General features: G+C 42.5%; 1 protein-coding gene across 1 annotated transcript in view; it reads right to left on the bottom strand.

Annotated features, from left to right (window-relative positions):
* Positions 1 to 23440, bottom strand: part of LOC309550211 (uncharacterized protein) — a gene marked incomplete at both ends in the record, with an annotated part of 144615 nt that overhangs the window by 105944 nt on the left and 15231 nt on the right. Inside the window, 2 exons of the mRNA XM_082250626.1 lie at positions 17889 to 18128; positions 22141 to 22383. Coding sequence (XP_082106752.1) covers positions 17889 to 18128; positions 22141 to 22383 — 483 coding nt within the window. The remainder of the gene's footprint in view (positions 1 to 17888; positions 18129 to 22140; positions 22384 to 23440) is intronic.

Here is a 23440-nt window from a genome sequence, read left to right on the forward strand (position 1 = left end):
TTGCCAAGATAGCACTTGAATGGGTCACTTGCTGTTTTATTTTATTGTTGTAACCTGCCTATCTTAGGGATGCTATGGCTCTATATAGTTTTTTTTTTTTTATTATCTCAACAGAGGAGTTATTAGCCTTTAGCAATCTAGCAATACTTTTAATTCACTACTCTTTGGGTGTATGTGTTTTACACTTGTTTCTATGTTTTTTGCTATAATAAAGAATGTATACAAAAATGTTTTCAATAGTTATGTCTACAAAGCCCATTCTTTCTTCACCTTTTTCTACGACATTTATTAGGACGTGGCATAGTGCATTTTTTGGTTGTCCACAGTACCACCCTGTGATAACATCATTGTTTTATCTAATAGGGATGTGGGGAAGACAAGATAACTATATATTATATGATACTACTATATTTGGTCAGTGACATCACTGGATATTCCAGTTTTATTTGTGGGATTAATCAGGCGCAGGGAGCTGTCATCAGGAGCAGATGTGTTGATGGGTCAGTGTGTATTTTTTGGCAGGTTTGTGGGCATTAGTCATTGTGATTTACATGAATCTTCATCACTTGACAATGTGCTTGATGATGGATGATGGGAATTTTTAAGTATAAATTATTTAAATAAACCTGGAAAGGTAGTCACGCCAAAGGATGAACACACATGTCAGCCACAATCCAAAGACACCAGCCCTCATAAAGTCTAATTAATCCAGGACTAGATCACAGAAGATTCTGCTCAGACGAGGCCTCACTCTGACATGTTTCACCCCAAAAAAAGACTTAATCATAGAGATAATGCTGAGGGCATGTGGCCTGCTATGGTTTAGAAGGGAGAACACAAACTCTCTACCCCCCCCCCCCCACACACACACACACACACCCTTTCCTAGCCAAGCTGCATGACTAGAAAGGGGCTTGTGGCCTCTTCATGTTTCAACATGACTGCGCACCAGTGCACAAAGCAAGGTCCATAAAGACATGGATGAGTGAGGTGGAGGAACTTGACTGGACTGCACAGAGTCCTGACCTCAACCCGATACAACACTGTTGGGATGAATTAAAGCGGAGACTGGAAGCCAGGCCTTCTTGTCCACCTCAGTGCTTGACCTCACAGGAAGGTGGTCAAACATTCCCATAGACACTCCTAAACCTTGTGGACAGCCTTCCCAGAAGAGTTGAAGCTGTTATAGCTGCAAAGGGTGGGCTAACAATATTGAACCCTACAGACTAAGACTGGGATGCCATTAAATTTCATGTTTGTGTAAAGGCAGGTGTCCCATATTACTTTTTTGTTAATATAGTGTATATATATATATAGTGCTCAACATAAATGTGTACACCCCTTTTGAAAAGTAAGATTATAATCAATATCTCAATGAACAAGAACAATTTTCATAATTTTGACAAAACTGAGTTTCATGGAACATTTGTTTAGCTCAGTACATGAAAGGAAGGTTAATAAAATAACTTATGCCTCGTTTCCACTGAGCGGATCGGTTCGGGTCAGTTCGGTACGGTACGCTATTTTGAGTGTTTCCATTATGAAAGTGGCCCATACAACTGAACCAAACTGCACCATTCCTTTTCCTCCTTCAGATGTAGGGCCATAGGAAATGGTACGGTACGGTTAGGGTGGAGCTACTGGCGTCACACGATACATTCCACCCATTGGTGGACAGGAAAACTTCAATGCTCACGTCAAATGAAAGCACAAAACAAACACCTCATTTGGTGTGAACCCTGCATGGCCCCTGGCGGTCCGACTTGCAGTGGAAACGCTCACCTGAATAGGCTGGACCATTCTAACCCTTCCAAACTGTACCGACCCGAACCGTTCCGCTCAGTGGAAACGAGGCATTAAAAAATCTTCAGTTTTAATCAAATTAGTTGATGCAAAAAGTAATACACCCCACAACAAAAACTACTAAATCTAGTATTGTGTATGACCTCCATGATTTGTAAGGACAGCACCAAGTCTTCTAGGCATGGAATGAACAAGTTGGCGACATATCTCTCTTTTTCCATTCCTCTTTTAGAGCCTGGATGCTGGATGGAGAGTGATGCTCGTCCCTTCAGAATTCCCCATAGGTGTTCCATTGGGTTCAGAGATCAGAAGACATATTTGGCCACTCAATCACTTTCACCCTCTTCTTCAGAAATGCAATAGTGGCCTTAGATGTGTGTTTTGGATCATTTTCTTGTTGGAAGCGTGCCTTGCAACTAAGGGCACGGAGTTATTGTAGCATCTTCTCTTTCAATATAGAGCAGTACATCTGTGAATGCATAATGCCATCAATGAAATGCAGCTCCGGGACACCAGCAGCACTCATGTAGCCCCACATAAGGACACTGCCACCACCATGTTTCACTGTAGGCATCAGGCATTTTTTGTTGTACCCCTAACCTTTGCGACACCATACAATTTTGAAGCCATCAGTTCCAAAAACATTTATCTTGGTCTCATCACTCCAGAGTACAGAGTCCTAGTAGTCCTCTTCTTTTTAGCATGGGCCCTGGCAAATTCTAGGCGGCTTTTTAGTGCATGGGCTTTAGGAGAGGCTTCGTGGGTGACACCCATGCATGCCATTCCTCTGCAGTGAATGCCATATTGTGTCAGGGGAAACAATCACTCCAGTTTGATTTTCTGTTTCTTTAGCTAACTTCAGTGAACTTGCATGGTTATTTTCTTCAACCATTATCAGAAGACGCTGCTTTCGAGGTGTTAACTTCCATGGATGGCCTGGACGTCTCTGTGTGATGGCTACAGTTCCATCTTTGTTAAGTTTCTGTATCACTTTTGCTCCAGTATTCTGGCTGATAAGTGAAGCTTTGCTGATCTTCTTGTAACCTTCACCTTTCTTGTAGAAATAAATGATCTTTCTCAGGTCTTGTGACATTTCTCTTCCATGTGGTGCCATTGCTGACAGCATGAAATGGGAGGGGCTTTTTTAAGTAACGCCCTTTTATAATCAACAGTCAGCTGTACACCTGTTTAATGAATATTTACACTCACCTGTAGTCTGATTCTTTTTAATTAGAATTTTGTTGTCTAAAATTTAGCTTTGCTCCTAATACTTTCGTGTATTCATTTTTGCAACATGGTCTTGAATGAATTTGTAAGGAAAAACACTTTTTTGCATGTGCAAATTAACAAATTGGTTGCAATCAAAGGCCCACATTCGTGGGAGTATTTTGTAGTATAGTGCATAGAAAATGTTGATTCTAAAAGGAAAGGAAAGGTTTTCTGACAAATCTGTTGGGGTCACGGTGTACTCAAGTATGCTGAGAACTGTATATACAGTACCTCCCAAAAGTGAGTACACCCCTCATATTTTTGTAAACATTTTATTATATCTTTTCATGTGACAACACTGAAGAAATGACACTTTGCTACAATGTAAAGTACTGAGTGTACAGCTTTTATAACAGTGTACATTTGCTGTCCCCTCAAATAACTCAACCCACAGCCATTAATGTCTAAACCGCTGGCAACAAAAGTGAGTACACCCCTAAGTGAAAATGTTCAAATTGGGCCCAAAGTGTCAATATTTTATGTGGCCACCATTATTTTCCAGCATTGCCTTAACCCCCTTGGGCATAAAGTTCACCAGAGCTTCACAGGTTGCAACTGGAGTCCTCTTCCACTCCTCCATGACGACATCACGGAGCTGGTGAATGTTAGAAAACGATGCATTCCTCCACCTTCCCTTTGAGGATACCCCACAGATGCTCAATAGGGTTTAGATCTGGAGACATGCTTGGCCAGTCCATCACCTTTACCCTCAGCTTCTTTAGCAAGGAAGCGGCCATCTTGGAAGTGTGTTTGGGGTCATTATCGTGTTGGAATACTGCCCCAAGACCCAGTCTCTGAAGGGAGGGGATCATGCTCTGCTTCAGTATGTCACAGTACATGTTGGCATTCATGGTTCCCTCAATGAACTGTAGCTCCCCAGTGCCGGCAGCACTCATGCAGCCCCAGACCATGACACTCCCACCACCATGCTTGACTGTAGTCAAGACACACTTGTCTTTGTACTCCTCACCTGGTTTCAGCCATACAAGTTTATCTTGGTCTCATCAGACCACAGGACATGGTTCCAATAATCCATGTCCTTAGTCTGCTTGTCTTCAGCAAACTGTTTGCAGGCTTTCATCATTAGAAGAGGCTTCCTTCTGGGACGACAACAATGTATAGCAATTAGATGCAGTGTGTGTCGTATGGTCTGAGCACTGACAGGCTGACTAGCCAACCCCTTCAAACTCTGCAGCAATGCTGGCAGCACTCATGCATCTATTTCCCAAGGACAACCTCTGGATAGGACGCTGAGCACGTGCACTCAACTTCTTTGGTCGATCATGACGAGGCCTGTTCTGAGTGGAACCTGTTTTGTTAAACCGCTGTATGGTCTTGGCCACCATGCTGCAGCTCACTTTCAGGGTCTTGGCAATCTTCTTATAGCCTAGGCCATCTTTATGTAGAGCAACAATTATTTTTTTTAGATCCTCAGAGAGTTCTTTGCCATGAGGTGCCATGTTGAACATCCCGCGACCAGTATGAGAGAGTGGGAGCGATAACACCAAATTGAACACACCTGCTCCCCATTCACACCTGAGACCTTGTAACACCATTGAGTCACATGACACCGGGGAGGGAAAATGGCTAATTGGGCTCAATTTGGACATATTCACTTAGGGGTGTACTCACTTTTGTTGCCAGCGGTTTAGACATTAATGGCTGTGTGTTGAGTTTTTTTGAGGGGACAGCAAATTTACACTGTTATACAAGCTGTACACTCACTACTTTACATTGTAGCAAAGTGTCATTTCTTCAGTGTTGTCACATGAAAAGATATAATAAAATATTTACACAAATATGAGGGGTGTACTCAATTTTTTGAGATACTGTGTGTATATATATATATATATATATATATATATATACACACACACACACACACAAACATACATATACACATTCTGGTCCATGTGTGTCAACCTTGTCTCTGTTCAGGTATGGTAAATTTGAATTCTGATTCACCCAGAAAGGTTCAAACAATAGAAACCAAAGTTCAACACAGTAAAGGGGAAAAAGCCATTCATTCTTCCCACAATACACAATGTCAGCATGTGAGTGTGTAAGCAGTAAAAGGTGTATATAAGGGCCAGTTTCATCGAGGTAGTTACTGCAGTGTGGAGAACATCGACAAATCAAAGAAAAATGGGAAAGGTAAGGGCCTAAGAACACTTAGGGCCCCAATGAGTGAGTGGAGAGTTGGTATCACTGCATTGTTACTCAATATTGGGTCCTGTTTTTTATGTTTCATTTATAAAAGCTACATTGGGAAGCCATTGTGATTTCTGTAAGTGGATTTGGAGTAGGGATCAGCCACATTGTTCTTTTTTTTTACCTCTATTCATTTGTACAACTCATGGCTTGCTTTGGAATTCTGCTAAGCAAAATTGGAAATAACTTTTCTTTACTTTATAATTGTACATTTTTTAAAACAGCAGTATAGTGGCAGTAGGTTGGGGTTCTGGTTGTCTAAAACGAAAAATAAGTGTCTAATTGTGAGTCTCTGTGCATGAAGACAACTAAAAACCTCAGTGCATGGCCTGATTTTATTTTTCTCATGAAGCCTATTATCAATTGCGATAATATTTGAAGAAGAAGATTTCGTTACAGACCAGATTTCAGACCATTCTGATTGGTTAAGTGTACGGCCAAGGTCTGTTTCCCATTTCCTGCCATAGTTTGGTGTATCTACGTCTGGATTGTTAAGCAATTGAGGATATAGGCTAGAAATTAGACCTCTGGAGTGTGGGTTGTTGATACAGATACGCTCAAATTGAGAGAGCTGATTCAGAATGGTACCATTTGTTATAAATGGGGTATAGAAATTTTTAATTTGGAGATATCGAAAAAGTTCTGAATGTGGTAAATGATGTGATTCACAAAGTTCAGGAAAACCTAAGATAGAAGAGCTAGAGACCAGATTAAATAGCCTTGACCTTGACTTTTTTCAAGCCAGGTGGTTCTTTTAGTGCCAATGACAACTTGAATGATTGAGCAATAATCAGATAAAATTCAAGCCATCTTGTGGGACCTAAATTGTATCTACATGTTTAGTAAGGATAAATCCATCTACTCAATTTCTACATTGTATCCTTGAGATCAGAGTGGACCCCTTGCAAAGATTTACCTGCTATATTCGCCTCCATAAAGGAGGTGCCCCTTCATTTCCTGTCCAGATGATGGATGTTAAAATATAAAGTCACATGACAGGGACCTAGTAGGGGTGCAGAGGTTTAACTCTTCTCCACCCTATTTAAAAGTAGAAAAAATATGTTTTGTTTGATGTTGGACTTTTTTTTAAATCTGAGCCTTTGTGTGTGTCCTTTTGACAGCTTTTAGATATACAGTATACTGAGCATGGAAAATCTATCCAAGAAGTATGACCAAGAATCAGAATTCTTTTTGATGCTCAAAAATACATTTCTACCATTTTATTCTTCAGATCATCTTCTACGAGGACAAGAACTTCCAGGGTCGCTCCTATGAGTGTAGCTCTGAATGTTCTGACCTGTCCTCATACTTCAGACGCTGCAACTCCATCCGTGTGGACAGTGGAAACTGGATCCTGTATGAGCACCCCAACTACAGAGGACACCAGTACTTCCTCCATAGAGGAGCATATCCTGACTTCCAACAGTGGATGGGCTACAATGACTCCATTAGATCTGGTCGCCTGAGTCCCCAGGTAATAACACACAGATTGACATTGTCAAGATCTCTAGCTAGGAATACATCTAGAAAACTTCTTCTATACTTTTTTATACCCTAACCCCTTAGCGCAGATGGAACGAAACGGGTTCAGGGACTTTTACCAGGGAGATGCCTGCAGCTAAAGGGAACTCCCGGGTACCGTTGTTTAGAGCCGATGGTCGGCTTTCTTGTAATGGCAACTGATGCGACTGAACAGCTCAGCCATTACATGGTGCAGGAGGGGATGTTCCCTCCCCTCCCGCAGCTTTTCCATTGCCCGCCCTGGTCTCCTGTCCCACCGGGAGACCCGAGCTACCAGCTGGTAAGTCCGCCGCCTGGCTGAAGACTCGAAAAACACACAGATTGACATTTTTAAGATCTCTAGCTAGGAATACATCTAGAAAACGTATTCTATACTTTTTTTTTACCTTAACCCCTTAGCGGCAACGGAACGCAAATATGCGGCCTCGGATTTAGGGACTTGTACCAGGGTGATGCATGCCGCTGGAGGTAACTCCCCAGTACCGTTGTTTAGAGCTGACGGTCGGCTTTCTTGTAATGTCAACTGATGCGTCCGAACAGCCTGGCTGTCATTGCAAGGAGCGGGAGGGGATGTTCCACGGCAAGCCCAGGTCTCTTGTCCAACTGGGAGACCTGAGCGACCAGCCAAGTCCGGCAGCTGGCTGAAGACACGAACAAAGCTGAATTCGGCTCTGATCTGTTCACCATTGTAGAAACTCGGAAGCGATGTCATGACATCATTTCCAGGTACTGGAGCCTTAATGGGGCCAGATTTAAAAAAAAAAATGACAGCATTCAAAGCAGCCAAAGTTGACGTTGTGAATGCTTTTAAGTGCAAAGGAGGGATTTGGGAGTCTTTTTTAAAGAGCACCTGTCACTGCCTATTACTGTCACAAGGGATGTTTACAATGCTTGTGACAGCAATAAAAGTGATCAACATTTATTTTATAAATAAACAGCGTAAAAAAAAAAATAAAATAAAAAAAAATAATTAAGAAAAAAAAAATGCAACCACCCTGTCCATCCGTGCTCACGTGCAGAAGCGAACACATACACAAGTCGTGCCTGCATATATAAAGGGTGTTAAAACCACATGTGAGGTATCGCTGTGATCGTTAGAGTGAGAGCATTCAATTCTAACATAAGACCCCCTCTGTAACTCTAGGGCAGGGGAGGACTGGGCCAGGGGGCAGGGGGGCAATTGCCCTGGAAAAAGGCTGCACCACTTCTGCCACAGACATGCCTAAAGGATTTCTGGTGAAGAGAAGTAAAAAGTCCCCGCCACTGACCTACTGAGTGCGGGATGAAGACGAGGACAGAGCGCAGACCTCCCTCCTCAGCATGGATGGTGTAAACTGTGTCTGAGGAGAGGCCGGTTCCATGCCCCACTGGAGACTCTTCTCCCCTGGCCAGCCCCCGAACCAAGCAGTCCCAGCTCCCCCCAACCGCCCCCTGCTGCCCAGGTTGGGAACCCCGATTCGGCCTGGGGGTGAGTAGAGAGTACCTGGAGTAGGGCTTCAGCCTGGAATGGGGGTCAGGAGGAGGACAGGAAGAGGGAGACTGGGAGTGGGGCCAAGTCACTGCACCATGGGCCTCTGGTTTGTACTTGCCCCCTGGGCTGAAAGTTGCCAGTCTGCCCCTGCTTTAAGGTAACCGTTAATATTTTTTTTAAAGCATCGCCTATGGAGATTTTTAAGTACCAAACTTTATCGCCATTCCACGAGTGTGCGCAATTTTAAAGCATGACATATTAGGTATCTAGTTACTCAGTGTAACATCATCTTTAACATTACACAAAAAATTGGTCTAACTTTACTTCTTTATTTTTTTAATTCATGAAAGTGTATTTCTTTCTAAAAAAAAAATTGCATTTGAAAGACATAAAATATTGCAACGATCACCATTTTATTCTCTATGGTTTCTGCTAAAAAAAAAAAAAAAAAAAAAAACTTATATATATATATATATATATATATATATATATATATATATATATATATAATATGTTTGGGGGTTCTAAGTAATTTTCTAGAAAAATATACTGATTTTAACTTGTAGGCAACATATGTCAGAAAAAGGCTTAGGCTCTAAGGGGTTAATATATTTCAGTATGGATTAAACAGTAAAATAATCTCAATGCCTGAAATCCACAAACATTGCTCAAACAGCACAAATGAAAGGACATACACTAAGGGAAGTACTGAGTTTGGAGGTGGGGGGGGGGGGGGTTACCCATCAAGCCAGTGCCAATGAGATATCTTGAACTAGTGATCCTGAGTGGAATTACTTCACCATTTAGACATTGATAACATCGGGACCTGCAGTCAGTATTCGGATCTGCAATCAACACACGTGCTATTGAGTTCAAGGACAGCAATAAAAATGTTGAAGGCACTGAATTATTCCCTAGTCCAAAAATCCAAAACTCTGCTTAAAATGATCTGTTTGGTGTTTTAGTGTATTGACCGCTTTGCATATGTTAATAATACCCTTTTTTGTTTTATTATGGTGTAACTTATTTTAATAGCACCAAGGATCATTCAGAATCAGGATCTACGAGAGAGAAGACTTCAGAGGTCAGATGATGGAGTTCACCGAGGATTGTCCTCATGTCTATGAGAGATTCCCCTATCATGACATCCACTCCGTCCATGTCCAAGATGGCTACTGGATGTTCTATGAGGAACCCAACTACAGGGGACGTCAGTATTACCTGAGACCTGGAGAGTACAGGAGATACACTGACTGGGGAGCCACAAGCCCCAGAATTGGGTCCTTTAGACGTCTACAGCATTTTTAAGTTAAGAAAGGTGAATTTCCTACAATAAACATGTTAAAACATAATGAGGTGAGTTTGTTTTATGTACCGTATGTACTTAGTCAACTTACCTACATAAAGTAATACAAAATTCACTTCTAATAAGCATGGAAGGACTGGGAACCTTTGGCTTGGGAGCAAATCAAACCAATTTGCCCTTTTATGAAAAAGATGTATTTCTGTAGGCTAAAGAAAGTGTACCATGCAAAGTGTGCCACCTAATTGATGGACAAAGTGAAATGTGAATGTAGCTAAAGGACATGGTTTATTAAGACACAGCTTTTCAAATCTTTAGCATCAGACTGCTTATGGGATTGGCATTCAGTCACATGACATCTCAGAGCAGTTAAGGAAGCTGGTGTTTAAAGACCTCTGTGTGCTAGATGTTATAATTACAGGTCTAAACAGGGACCAAGCAGTTATATAATGCCCAGCATGTGTCACTGTCTGGTCCCACTCTGATCGATCTCATTGGTAAAGGATCCCCAATCAGGGTCACCAGGCCAACATATCTTTTTAGTACTGGCCCAAGTAACACCAGTCACTCTGTCATCACAAATACATTTTTTTTTCCTGAAATTTCTATGGAAATAAAAGCATTCTCTTCTACATTGGATAGAGAAGATTACCACGCTAGTAATTATGAGAAAAGCTGCTAGCACCACAATTGACAAATATTGTGTAAACCTTAGAAATCCAAAGTGCTGCGCTAAATAATCCTTACATTTAGTGATCATACATACTGTATATGCATATGTCAAAATTTTAATAGAAAAGAGATAAAAAAGTCACAAAAACTTTTTAAAACAAAAAGTTCATAGCATGAATGTCCACAGAGGGTCACCGATAATGTGCCCATGCAGTATCAAACTTCACAAGTGCTTGAACTGATGATCCATAAACAGTAACAGCCACCAGCGTGACAATCCCACCACCATCCAGCTATTAGAGGAAATTAACATCGATAGTGACTATTTGCTGGTAACAGCCGATGTTGCCTCTCTATATGCATGTATTCCCCATCATTTGGGATTTGAGGCAGTTGAACATTTTCTTTCCCAAGATGAACCTGTGCCTCAGATCCAGCGAGCGTTTATTATGGAATTATTCATTTTTGTCACAGGTCATAACTATTTCTAATTTGATAGGAAGTTCTATCTGCAACAGCGGGGTGGGGTCATGGGAGCTAAGTTTGCCCCCATTTTGGCCAATTTATTTATGGCCAAGTGGGAGGAGGATGTCATCTATTTTTAAGCTAGGCCTGAACTGGCCCTATGGGCCAGATATATAGATGACATCCTCCTCCTATGGAATGGGAGTAGAGAAACATTGGACATTTTCATGTCCCAACTCATTGAGAATGATCGGGGCATCGCCCTCTCCTATAAGGACAGTAATGAATGTATACATTTTCTGGATTTTTTTAGATTAAGTTTGTGAATAAAAAACTGGTTACGAAAACATACTTTAAAGCTATGGACCACAATTCATTTCTACTGATCGATAGTTGCCACCATCAAGCTTGGCTTCATTCAGTCCCCGTAGCCAATTTCTTAGACTCCGCTGAAATTGTACTAATACCCCAGATTTCTAGCCAGAGGTTATAACCCTTCAGATCTTGACACCGACATTGATAGATTTTTTGGTCTAGATAGGAATACCCTTTTAGCGGATAAACCAAAGATTAATACAAATGACTTTTTGAGGTGGTAGTTTTTTTCTGGGTTTCTATTCAACATAGACAGATCAAAAATATTTTCAATAAACATTCAAATGTTTTGAAGAACAATCGGTTTCTAGGCCCTGTATTTACAGATAGGGCAAGGCTGGTTTATAGAGAGGTCCCCTCGCTAAAAGGTAGAGTTGCGGATGGGCGTGTCTTTGGTGCAGCTGAATGAAAGTCTGACCGAGCAGCTCCTCACCACCACCGGCATCACAGCTAGCTGAGGGGATCCACATTGCTAAAAACACTTGCCTTCACCCGCCTCGAGTGGCTCGAGGGGAAGTTCTCCCTCCCTGCAATATTCTGGGACTTGTCACAGGTCCCAGAAGATTGCTCGTCCACTCAGGACACGCAGCATGACTCGCTCATGCGCAGTGAGAGCCCGGCTGTGAAGCCACAAGCTGTCACAGCCAGGTGCTTACACTAGTGATGCTGGTGCCAGGGGGAGAAGAGGGATAGAATTGAGGCTCCCGCCAGCCGCATCGCTGGAACGTGGGTCAGGTGAGTGTGTGTTTTTTTTCTTTTTGTAGCTGCTGACTTTTAATAAACACAAAACGGGTGAAACTCCGCTTTAACTGATACAGTTAAATCTTTCCCTACTGCTTACCAGTCCATATACCACACAAGCCCCAAGGATATGCTGGTTTTCCTGCGTACTTCACTACATGCTGAAATGATGGAGTGTGTACAGAATTCTAAAAGAGAAATGCAAGAGCTTGGGGGGAGAGTGGACCACCTTGAGCAAAAAATGGGGGAATTTGCATCATCACATAATACCGTTGTAGATGTGCAGAATGACCAGGAAGACAAAATGGAGTAACCTAAAGAAAAAGTGGCAGATTTAGAAAACCGCTCAAGGCAGAACAATGTAAAAATCAGGGGCATCCCTGAATCTATCCAAAATGTGCAGCTCGATCAATACAGTTGCGACCAGATTAGCAATGTGCTGCCATAAACTCTTTGAGCCTAGAGCTTGAATGAGTTAACAGAGGCACATTTATGGACATGACCCAATACCCAAATCTACTACCTGAAAACAACAACATCTACATTGGAGCACCAACCTTGAATAGCCTCATCAAGGAAAGATATGATTCTTACTCTTTTGTGATGTAGCAACGGTAGTCGGCATCTGTCTGTATAGCCCTGTGTAACTTGTCTGAATATATGTTTATTTAAAGTGCATGTGTGTTTTTTTCACAATATGTATCCTTGCAATTCTAAATATTTTTTTCAAATAAATGTATACTGATTTTACAGTATATTCGTTTTTTTCGTATGTGCCATTAAAGTCCACATCCACCCATACCTTCCTGCCATAAACTCCAGCACAGGAAATAGTGATTGACGGAATTCACCACCTACCCAAGCCATCCCACCTCCTTGATAATGTCCAAAGAGATGTTATAATGCACGTCCATTTCTACCAAGTGCGTAAAAATCACACAGCGGGGTATACAACCAATTTAAATGTGCGCAGACTTAATCGCCCCACAAAAAGGGCATCTTTGTGGAAAGAGGCTCCCAAATTGGGCAGTGACCTAATTTGTGTCCAAGAAACGCACCTTTTAGCATCGTTACACTTGCCTTATCTCACAAAGACTTCCTGCACGTGTTTTTGGCATCTGCACAACACGAACAAAAAGGAGTCCTTATTGCAATCAAAAAGTCTGTGGCTTTCTCATTGCATGAATCCATCTGCGACCCTGAGGGCAGGTATTTAATTCTCCTGTGCGAACTGAACAACAGACTATTCACCATCGTAAATAACCATGCTCCCAACTCGCACCAACTGTGCTTCCTTAAGAGGCTCTTTTGAAAAATGTCTGCATCCAGACAGGGCTCCCTTATAGTATGTGGGGGCTTTAATCTTACAGTGGATCCACAACTGGACAAATCCTCCAACCTAAATGACCACCTCCTGCCCTTCAACCTTTATTTTACGCTGAGGAAGTTTTCGACAATTGGAGGTGTCAGCACGCCAAAGAACGAGATTATATTTTCAATTCTTTGTGTCATAATTCTTACTCTAGGATTGATATGATTCTGGTTGATAAGATTTCCAAACACGCTCCGATCTCTTTATCAATTGTGGAAGAACATACACCCAGTCCATTCTATATATGGAGAGTTAACTCCCAGGTGTTCAATATACCCCAACATGTAACTGATATAGATAAACACCTTCAAGAGTTCTTTGCGTTGAACTGTCAATCTGTGTTTGACTCTTTCACCATCTGGTGTGCCCACAAGGCTTTAATAAAGAGCATTTTCATCCAATAGGACTCATGCCTTTGTGGCTTGATCAATTACTGAAGGAGATTTGCGCTCTGGAGTCTATAAACAAATGAAATCCTAATTATTCCTCCTCCCAAACCCTCTCTACATTACACTTGGATCCCCGCCTCCTACTAATAGAGCAATATGACAAACATTTCAAAGCTCTTAAATTATCACATTACTCATCCGTTAATAAAGGAGGGAAATTTCTAGCAAACCACACTAAAGCTAAGAAAACCCAAACTAAAATTGCCTATCTAATAGTTACCCATTCCAAACAAAAAAATCGTTAATCCAAAAGAAATAGCAGAATCCTTTGCTTTGAATTATAGCTCTTTATATAATCTAAACACTGATTCTCACACTCCCCAACCTCTTGACGATAACATTGACTCCTTCCTTACCTCTTTGTAATTACCAAACCTCAGGAGTGCCCAAATGCAAACATTAAACACACCTATCACCTCTCAGGAGATTACTAAAGTAATTTGATAAAGTGAATTTCACAAAATCTTTGCTTCTAGATCTAGGCATAGATCCCCCCTCTTAAGAGAAAACTTCAAACCTCTTATTCATACACCTGGAGTACTGATGGTATTCCCTACCTAGGCATAAGGCTGGTAGCTGATGTAACAAAGTTAGCAGACGTCAACTATGTTCCTCTCATTTCCAAACTAACTAGAGAAGCTCAACGCATTTCCAAATTTGAGCTTTCATAGTCGGGCCGCCTCGCTTCTTTCAAAATGTTACTGCTTCCCCAAATACTATATATTTTCAGAACTCCAATCAAATGGGGACACCTGAAGGCCCAAAAGTCCTACTTAAACATTTCATTTGGAAATCCACAAGACCCAGATGCACACGTACACAACCTTTAAAATACAGAAATGCTTGAGGCATGGGCATGATTGACCTCTAAGATTACTTTTTGGTGACACATTTAACTCAACTTAAGCATTGGATCACTCCTTCCCGCGAAATCCCATGGAGAGATATAGAATCAACTTTCAACCCTGCCAGCTCACCCTATAATTCCCTGTTGATTGACAACATGCTTCAACCACGTCATCTCCACACAAGACCCTACTCCCAATCCCACTTACTGCCATTAAATCTATCGTCCCCAATGTATCCTTCAAGCAGTGGTCAGATAAAGGGATTACATCTTACTAATCTACTTTCTCCCAACTCCAACAGGAGTTCCAAATTCCCATCACTGACCATTATCTCTATCTCCAACTCTCCCATTTCCTTAACTCATAACCTCCCCTAAAATGTATGTTCCTACACAAGGATGGCGATTCCTTACGGACACATCACCTACCACTAAAGACATCCCTCTCTTCTAATATCTTTTTCAATATAAACTCTCCTTCGACAAATTCACTCCATATCTGAAATGGGAAGTCATCTTAAGAGAGATTTTCACTCCCAAACAGTGACAGTTTGCCTTCAGAGCCATTTCTCAGTCCTCCAGGTGTGTAAATCATTGGGAATTATCATAAAAGATCACTCTTAGGTGGTATCTTACCCCCTATAGCAGGGGTACACAAATATAAACTTGAAAGGTCCACTTACCAATTTTCCATTCAGTCCAAGGTCCGGAAAAGTGACCGTCAAATTCCAAATACAGAATTTTTTTTTTTTGGGTACATCATCGCACGACCGTGCAATTGTCTGTTAAAGTAACGCAGTGCCGAATTGCAAAAAATGGCCTGGTCTTTAAAACCTTTCGAGGCTAAAGTGGCCAAATTACACTAGATCACCAACATAAAACAGCCTAACCTGCATTGAAAATAAAGATGTGGAGGTGGGCACGTGTTCCCCCCTCTCCCGCCCTCCCTTATGCACCAGGATTTATTATTTTTGCCCAGCTGGGAACAAAATCCACTTTTTCGAACACTGTCATAGGTCACACCTACAGACCAGTTGCCATCTTCTCTAGCTTTTATTTCCCAGTAATGTTTACCTGAAGTGATATTTTTGGTGCCTAGAACCTGCTGACTATAGAATCTTTCTGGAAGATGAGGTCGCAGGAACAATCCACTTGATTTACCTGCAACAAGGAGGAGTTGGGTGGAGCTACTTTCTCGGCGCGGGGAGGAAGTTAAACCCTCCTCTGCTGTGAATGCTGGGGCCTCTGCCTGTCTGTGTGCCTGACGTCACTGGTTGCTAGACGCCAGGCGGCAGGCGGATAGCAACCAGTTCAGGAATCACACAGTGTGCGTTTCATTCTGGGACACTGCTTTGTCCCGGAATGAAAGTGCCTCGACTGTCACGCTTCATATGCAAAGTTTCTCAGGCACTGAACGAGCATGACTCCCACATATGATCCCAAGTAGACGGTGGATGGCGCGCGCTGCTGCTGCTCCCAGCGTTCACGTCCAGCTAGGGGGTCCAGATTTAAGCGCATCTGGGTCCAGACGCGGCCCGGAGTCCGCCTATTGATGAGGACCCCAGCTCTATAGAATCTCCAAATTCCTTCTGTCCCAATCTTCCTTATGCTGGAGAGGCTGTGCCACGGTAGGCCAACTTATGCATATTTTTTGGTCCTGCGAGAATCTAAAAAGCTTCTGGAACAAAATATTCACTTCAATGTCGGCTATCACTGGGATCCTTACTGTACCCTCTTCAGCATCAGCGATCCTAAATATAGGCATAGATCGATTCCCACCTGATTGCCGAACAATTGTTACCCATTTGCTATTAGCAGCCAGATCGCTCATAACCAGAAGATGGAAAACAAACTCAAGGTATCAGAGGTGTTAGATATAGTGACACAAAATTGTGTACATGAAAGCTTGCTTGCTTATAAACATGGGGGCAAGCAATTATTTGACTACCCCTGGAACCTATGGAATTTATGGATTAAGAACCACTGAATGTATTTGCTAATGTATACAGTATGTCACTATTTCTAAATATTAATTTCAATGACATTCTTTATACAATCCCTGATATAACATGTTTGGTCACACCATAACCCCTTGTGGATTTGTTCCTTGCTTTGCTTTACTTCTTGTATTTCTACAATATCTTTACAAACAATAAAAACGAATAAAACTAAAGGTAGAGTTGCCCCGAATGTAATTAATCCCCCCAATGAGATCATCTTTTTTTTACAACATGAATGGTTACTATTCATGTAGGAAATGTAATGTATGTTGTCATAATGTTAATCTTGGTAGGAAAGTTGAGTCGTTTAGTCCCGGTTCACACTACCGCGACTTGTCAAGCGACTTGTCAGCCTGACAAGTCGCGGTCCATTCTGTGCTACGGGAACCGTTCTAATAGGAGCGCCTCAAGTCGCTCCGACTTAGAAAATAGTTCCTGTACTACTTCGGGGCGACATCGGAGTGACTTGCATTGACTTCCATTATGTGAAGTCCGTGCAAGTCGCGGTGCACGCGACTTCACAGTTCGCCCCCGAAGTCGGATCGCCATAGTGTGAACCGACACTGAATTCTACGGTCACCAATTGGACATATTTAAACAATTCTCCACATGTGCTACCAAGAACATAGTTTATTAATTAACCTGTCCTTGTGGAAAACAGTACGTGGGGAGAACCACACGTACATTTTCAGTGAGAGTGAATGAACATATTTCTAATATTAAAAAGAATCTGACCAGCCATAGCGTCCTCAAACTATTTTTACATGACCACAATAAAGACCCCACAGGGACTCAGTTCCTCATTATAGAAGAGCCTGGTATGGACTGGGAGGGGGGGACGGGGGGACCCTATTCAGCTATCTGCAGGGAAACACATTGACAAGTCTATGCCTCATCGTTTGTTAAGGACATTGTGGCCGGCTTCCCGACCCCGCTCCTTAACAACCAGCTTACACTGCGCCCAATCAGGGCGCAGAATGCACTGTACAGCGCTCGGTGTATTGCAGGGCATTTGTCGGGGTGAACCCTGCAGATTTGGGTGTTCGTCGAATAGCCGAACAGGCAAATGTTCGGCCTAAACTCATTCTCGAGCTGAACTGTTCGCCCATCCCTAGTGACAAAGCGATTTTATAATGGAGTGCAACTCTCATCCAGTGTATATTTTCATATAGATGATTGTGTCTCTGATTGACTAAGAGTGGCTTTTGATTGGTTGTATAGACTGCTACCCTCTACTCTCGTTTAATTTTTAATTTACATTATTGAAAAAAAACAGAATAAATGAAAAACAAACAGAAAAATGTCTTTATGAAGTTTATTGTCAAGCAGAAAACCTAAAATGTTTTTAAACATTTAATAGGAATGATGGAGACGTCTGAAGGAACCAATTTTTGGGCTTGTGGCTCCCCAGTCGGTGTATCTCCTGTACTCTCCAGATCTCAGGTAATACTGACGTCCTCTGTAGTTGGGCTCTTCATAGAACATCCAGTAGCCATCTTGGACATGGACAGAGTGGATGTCATGGTAGCGGAATCTCTCATAGACATTAGGACAATCCTCAGTGAACTCCATCATCTGACCTCTGAAGTCTTCCTTCTCATAGATCCTGATTCTGAAGGAACCTTGGTGCTAGTAAAATAAGTTATAGAATAAATCAAACCTTGAAATTAACCAAGCAGGCAAGCAGTCAAACCGGTCACATCAACACCATCATTTAAAGCATAATGCCACCATGCTCTATCTTTGGACAAAGTGTAGAAGGGAAAATAACTGTCAGGTGTTTATTTACTGTCACTTTTCTCAATTAGAAGAAGTGCCGAGACAAGGTCATCTAGAGCCCAGGGCGCAAAAATGCCAAATTGCACCAGCCCCCCCAAGATGCATGAGCATTATATGTCAGCAAAAATCCCCTCCTCCCCAAAAAATTGACCGCTAATCTGCATGCTAAGCTCAAATCATCTTTTTTCACATATGCCCCCAGCATAATTTGCCCACCCCCAAACAAAATTCCCCATTTCTAGCACAAATCCTCTAACCCTCAAATTCCCCTTCCAAGTACAAATCTTCTCTCTTAGCTCACTTCCCCATGTTTCCCCTCGGAGAACAATTCTTACCTCTTGAAACCACACCCCCCCCACCAAATCTCCCCTCCCAACATAAATCCCCTCCCTCCTGTCTCCTTGTGGTGCTTCTGAACCTCACATGGTAACACAGTGCCCAGGGCAGCCGCCTCTACTGCCTACCCTTTGTCCCGGCCCTGCTTGGGAGTTTTTTCCCTTACTTTTGGTGCTGATGACCATGCAAACAATAAAAGGAAAACTCCCCAACAAAGCGGATGGCCATACTTTAAATTTAAAGTGTATATTGCCCCAACATTTTATATTCTTTTATATTCCTGATATGTGTCCCTGGTATCATGTACTTGTATTTAATAGGTATCCTGCTCTGTTTGCATTGCTTTCTTTGTGTGAAATACCTGGTGATCCTGCAAGTCCCCCCTGCTTTTCTATTTCTAACTTTCCACACCAGATATGAGAGCACATTCTTCTTCTTTTTTTTTTTTTTTTTTGCATTCTACTTGGGAGCACAGCCTGCCTGTCCTCCAATGGTCATGCCTGTTCTGACAACCCCCTCCAGCACAGCTCCTCACTGGGAAGCTCATCACACCCAGGGGCGGACTGACCATTCGGGGATTAGGGCACTGCCCGAGGGCCCAGGGTCAGTAGGGGGCCCCATGAGAGGCTACACACTACAGAAAGAAGCCAGGAACTTCCATGCAGGCTATGCTGTGGTAGATATTTAAATGCCCACTCTATGTGGCTGAGCTGCAATTTGTAGGTGGGGCTTTGTGTGGCTTGAGTGTGGACACAGGGGGCCCCATGATCTCTGATTGCCCGGGGGCCCCATGAGTTGTCAGTCCACCCCTGATCACACCCCCTGCAATCATCTTCACCCCCACTCCCCCTGCTCTGCATTTGTCCTGGTTTGTTTTACAAGGTAGGGGTTCACATATACTCCAATAGAGTTTACATCTCTTCCTCATTTTCTCCAATGCTAGGAACTTTCCCCCTACACCTTTTGTCCTGCAATGAAAGCCAGAAATAGAAATAAAGCCTCGGTTCCTCTGTGATGTTCTCTCCACACATCCTTATGGTGAATAGACTGGGAATGGTGAAACGAAGAACAGATGGGAAAATACACCCTGCAGCAGAGCTGTTCTTGACTTAACCAGACAGGCTGGAGGCAATCTCAATAGACTACAAGTGCAGCAACATAACTGCACTTGTGTTCCAAGGAGAACTCTGTGGCTGAATGACAGGACTGTGCAGGCATAGCCAGGAACAACAGTGCCAAATTCATTTAATGACAGGAGCCAGCAGGGAGAAGAACCCTTGGATTCTGTATGTTTGGGGAGGTTACTGACTCATAATTCATGAAACATGATCAGAAAGATAGACTTCTCTTTTAAGGGGAAGGATTTGATACTTCTCTCCATATTTTTATCTTTACTTTAGAGAGATCACCAGGCACCCCTTGTTCTATCATGACTACCTTGCCTCTGCATTGAGGTTTAATTTCTTGGTTCAACTCTTTGGAGTACATACACCATTTATTCCTGTGGTGTATTCCCCAGAGTTAGGCCTCTTTCACACATGCTGTCCGTTTGTTCGTTTTTCATCCATCCATTGACGGGTGAAAATTGGACATCAATGCATCTTTATGGAAAAACGGATGTAAATGGATGATTATCCATTTACATCAGTTTACATCCGCATCCGTCATCATCAGTTTTTTTAAACTGATCAAAGCTCTATTTTCCTTCCGTTAAAAAATGGATTGGGCGAAAAATGGATATAAACTGACAAATGGTCAGTTTTTCATCCGTTTTTGCATTGGTATTGGATGTAAGAAAAACTGATGACCACTGATGAAAAACTGATGAAAAACTGATGACTACTTCATCCATTTTTACTTGACTGAACTGATGAAATGGTTAGGCCCCTTTCACACATACGGTCCGATCAGATCCGCCTGTCATTTTTTTAGGCGGATCTGATCGGATCCCCCATGCATCCCTATGGGGCAGCGGATGTCAGCGGAGACATGTCCGCTGACACCCGCTGCCATCCGCATCCGATCCTGTCTGTGAAATCCGGAAGGATGGAAACCCTATTTTCCATCCGTCCAGTGGATCGGATCGGATGGGATCAGATGAGACAGACAGGCGATCCGCTCTCATCCGATTCCCCCATAGAGATGCATGGGGCTCTGACATCTCCCTCACCACACACAGAGCGGAGAGGGAGATGTCACCTGCCTGCTCAGTGGGGATCTGTGTTTACGATCCGCTGCTGAGCAGCACAGATCCGCCTATGGAGGCGGACCGTGTGAAAGAGCCTTAAGGGTTCTAAAACTTTTTAACCACTTTAACCACTTGCTGACCGTCCATCCTTAGTACATTGTAGTACTAGTTTATAGATCATATGTAGTACCCATATGTCTCTGCCGACTTCTGGGTTTAGGGCGGGTGCTTGCGTGCCACCCCACTGGCACCCACTGTATTGGTACACAACAGAAGCCTGTCAGCAGGTCCTGGCCAAAGATTCACAGCCGGGACCTGCTGATCGGATGTGTCCAATCACAGCCCAGTGCTCTGTGTTGACATTCAACACAGAGCTCTGCACAGAGGGAATGATCTCTGTGTGTAAAGCAGGGATGAGAAACTTAGAGATCAATTAATAAAAGCAGCACACTGTACACATATTCAGGGCCGCCATTAGGGCGTGGACAGGCCATACACATGTAGGGGGCCCGGGCATCTTGAGGGACCCGGGAACCTAGGCTCCAACCAAGGAAACCAAGTTGTGGCTGCCAGGGTCAGACTAACCATTCAGGCACAAAAACTGTGAAAATCCATAGGCTAGCCTCCCCCTGTAGGTCTAGGAATCTCTCATGCCCTGACTCCCCCTCTCACGTACCATATATAAAAGATGCTGATTTCTACTGTTTCAGAGCATCTCCTGGCCCTTATGTGACTCCTCATCTCTCTGCTCTCCCCGGCGGGCGGGGCTGATCACTCCCACTGATGTCATCCAGGGAGGAGAGAAGCAGAGAGCCGAGGAGTCACTTGAGCGCCGGCAGACACTCTGATACAGTATAAATCGCCATCTTCATATACAGAACAGACACAGGGACTCATAATGTTATTTAACAGAGGGGATGGCATGCTTATACTGTGCAGTACTGTAATTTAGATATGATAGCAGCATATCTTTATTTATACCAATAAATGGTTGTGGAACGGATCATCTGAGTTTCCATTATTTCTTATGGGAAAATTTGCTTTGATATATGAGTGTTTTGGATTACAAGCATGCTGCTGGAACGAATTATACTCGCAAACCAAGGTATTACTGTATATATATATATATATATATATATATATATATATATATATATATATATATATATATATATATTTGGTCTTTTGGCTTTTTTGGCCTTTGCTGTTTTGACATATCTTGCGGCTTACAGTATATGAGCCACAGGCATCAAGATCCTAGGTTGACTAAAGAAGAGATTTTTCCCATGGCTAGGGGCAGTGGTATGCTTAAATTCACATTGTACTGCATTATATTACCTGGGGGCTCAGACGCACAGACTTAATGGAGTCATTGTAACCCATCCATTGCTGGAAGTCAGGATACTCTCCTCTATGGAGGAAGTACTGGTGTCCTCTGTAGTTGGGGAGCTCATACAGGATCCAGTTCCCACTTTCCACACGGATGGAGTTGCAGCGTCTGAAGTATGAGGACAGGTCGGGACATTCAGAGCTACACTCATAGGAGCGACCCTGGAAGTTCTTGTCCTCGTAAAAGATGATCTAATGGAAAAAAAAAGGGTAGTCATTTACTCATATAAGCCATGAAATCAGTTTTACATTTTGATTATCTAATACATGGATGGAATGTTCCAAATGCAATACAAAAACCTAAAAACTGTCAGTTGGGCACATGCAAGATAACAGCTAGATAAATATTAAAGCTCAACATCAGACAAAACATTTTTAATTTGAATCGGGGTTGAGAAGAGCTGGAACCTTTATTAGATTTGATCTCTGAAGCTTTTTTGGTTAGATTTTTATGTCATTTTATATCAGGCTTTCTCAACAAGGGTTTCTCCAGATGTTGCCAGTGGTTTCTTGAACAATGAGCAATATCTGTAATCTCTACTCTCTTTACTGAAATCAATGATCTTTTTAGCTATCGATAAGGGGGGGGGGGGGCACTTTTTGATCTATAACAATATTGTAATGGTGTCACACTGATCCTTAAAAGTGGTTCTAAGGCAGAAGGTTTTACAGTATCTCACAAAAGTGAGTACACCCCTCAAATTTTTGTAAATATTTTATTATATCTTTTCATGTGACAACACTGAAGAAATGACACTTTGCTACAATGTAAAGTAGTGAGTGTACAGCTTGTATAACAGTGTAAATTTGCTGTCTCCTCAAAATAACTCAACACACAGCCATTAATGTCTAAACTACTGGCAACAAATGTAAGTACACCCCTAAGTGAAAATGCGCAAATTGGGCCCAATTAGCCATTTTCCCTCCCCGTGTCATGTGACTCGTTAGTGTTACAAGGTCTCAGGTGTGAATGGGGAGCAGGTGTGTTAAATTTGGTGTTATCGCACTCAGTCTCCCATACTGGTCACTGGAAGTTCAACATGGCATCTCATGGCAAAGAACTCTCTGAGGATCTGAAAAAAACAATTGTTGCTCTTCATAAAGATAGTCTAGGCTATAAGAAGATTGCCAAGACCCTGAAACTGAGCTGCAGCACGGTGGCCAAGACCATACAGCGGTTTAACAGGACCAAAGAAGTTGAGTGCACATGGTCAGCGTCATTTCCAGAGGTTGTCTAAGGACATGGATT

The sequence above is a fragment of the Pelophylax lessonae genome (genome assembly GCF_965119305.1).
Source record: "Pelophylax lessonae genome assembly, chromosome: 1".
Lineage (NCBI taxonomy): Eukaryota > Metazoa > Chordata > Amphibia > Anura > Ranidae > Pelophylax > Pelophylax lessonae.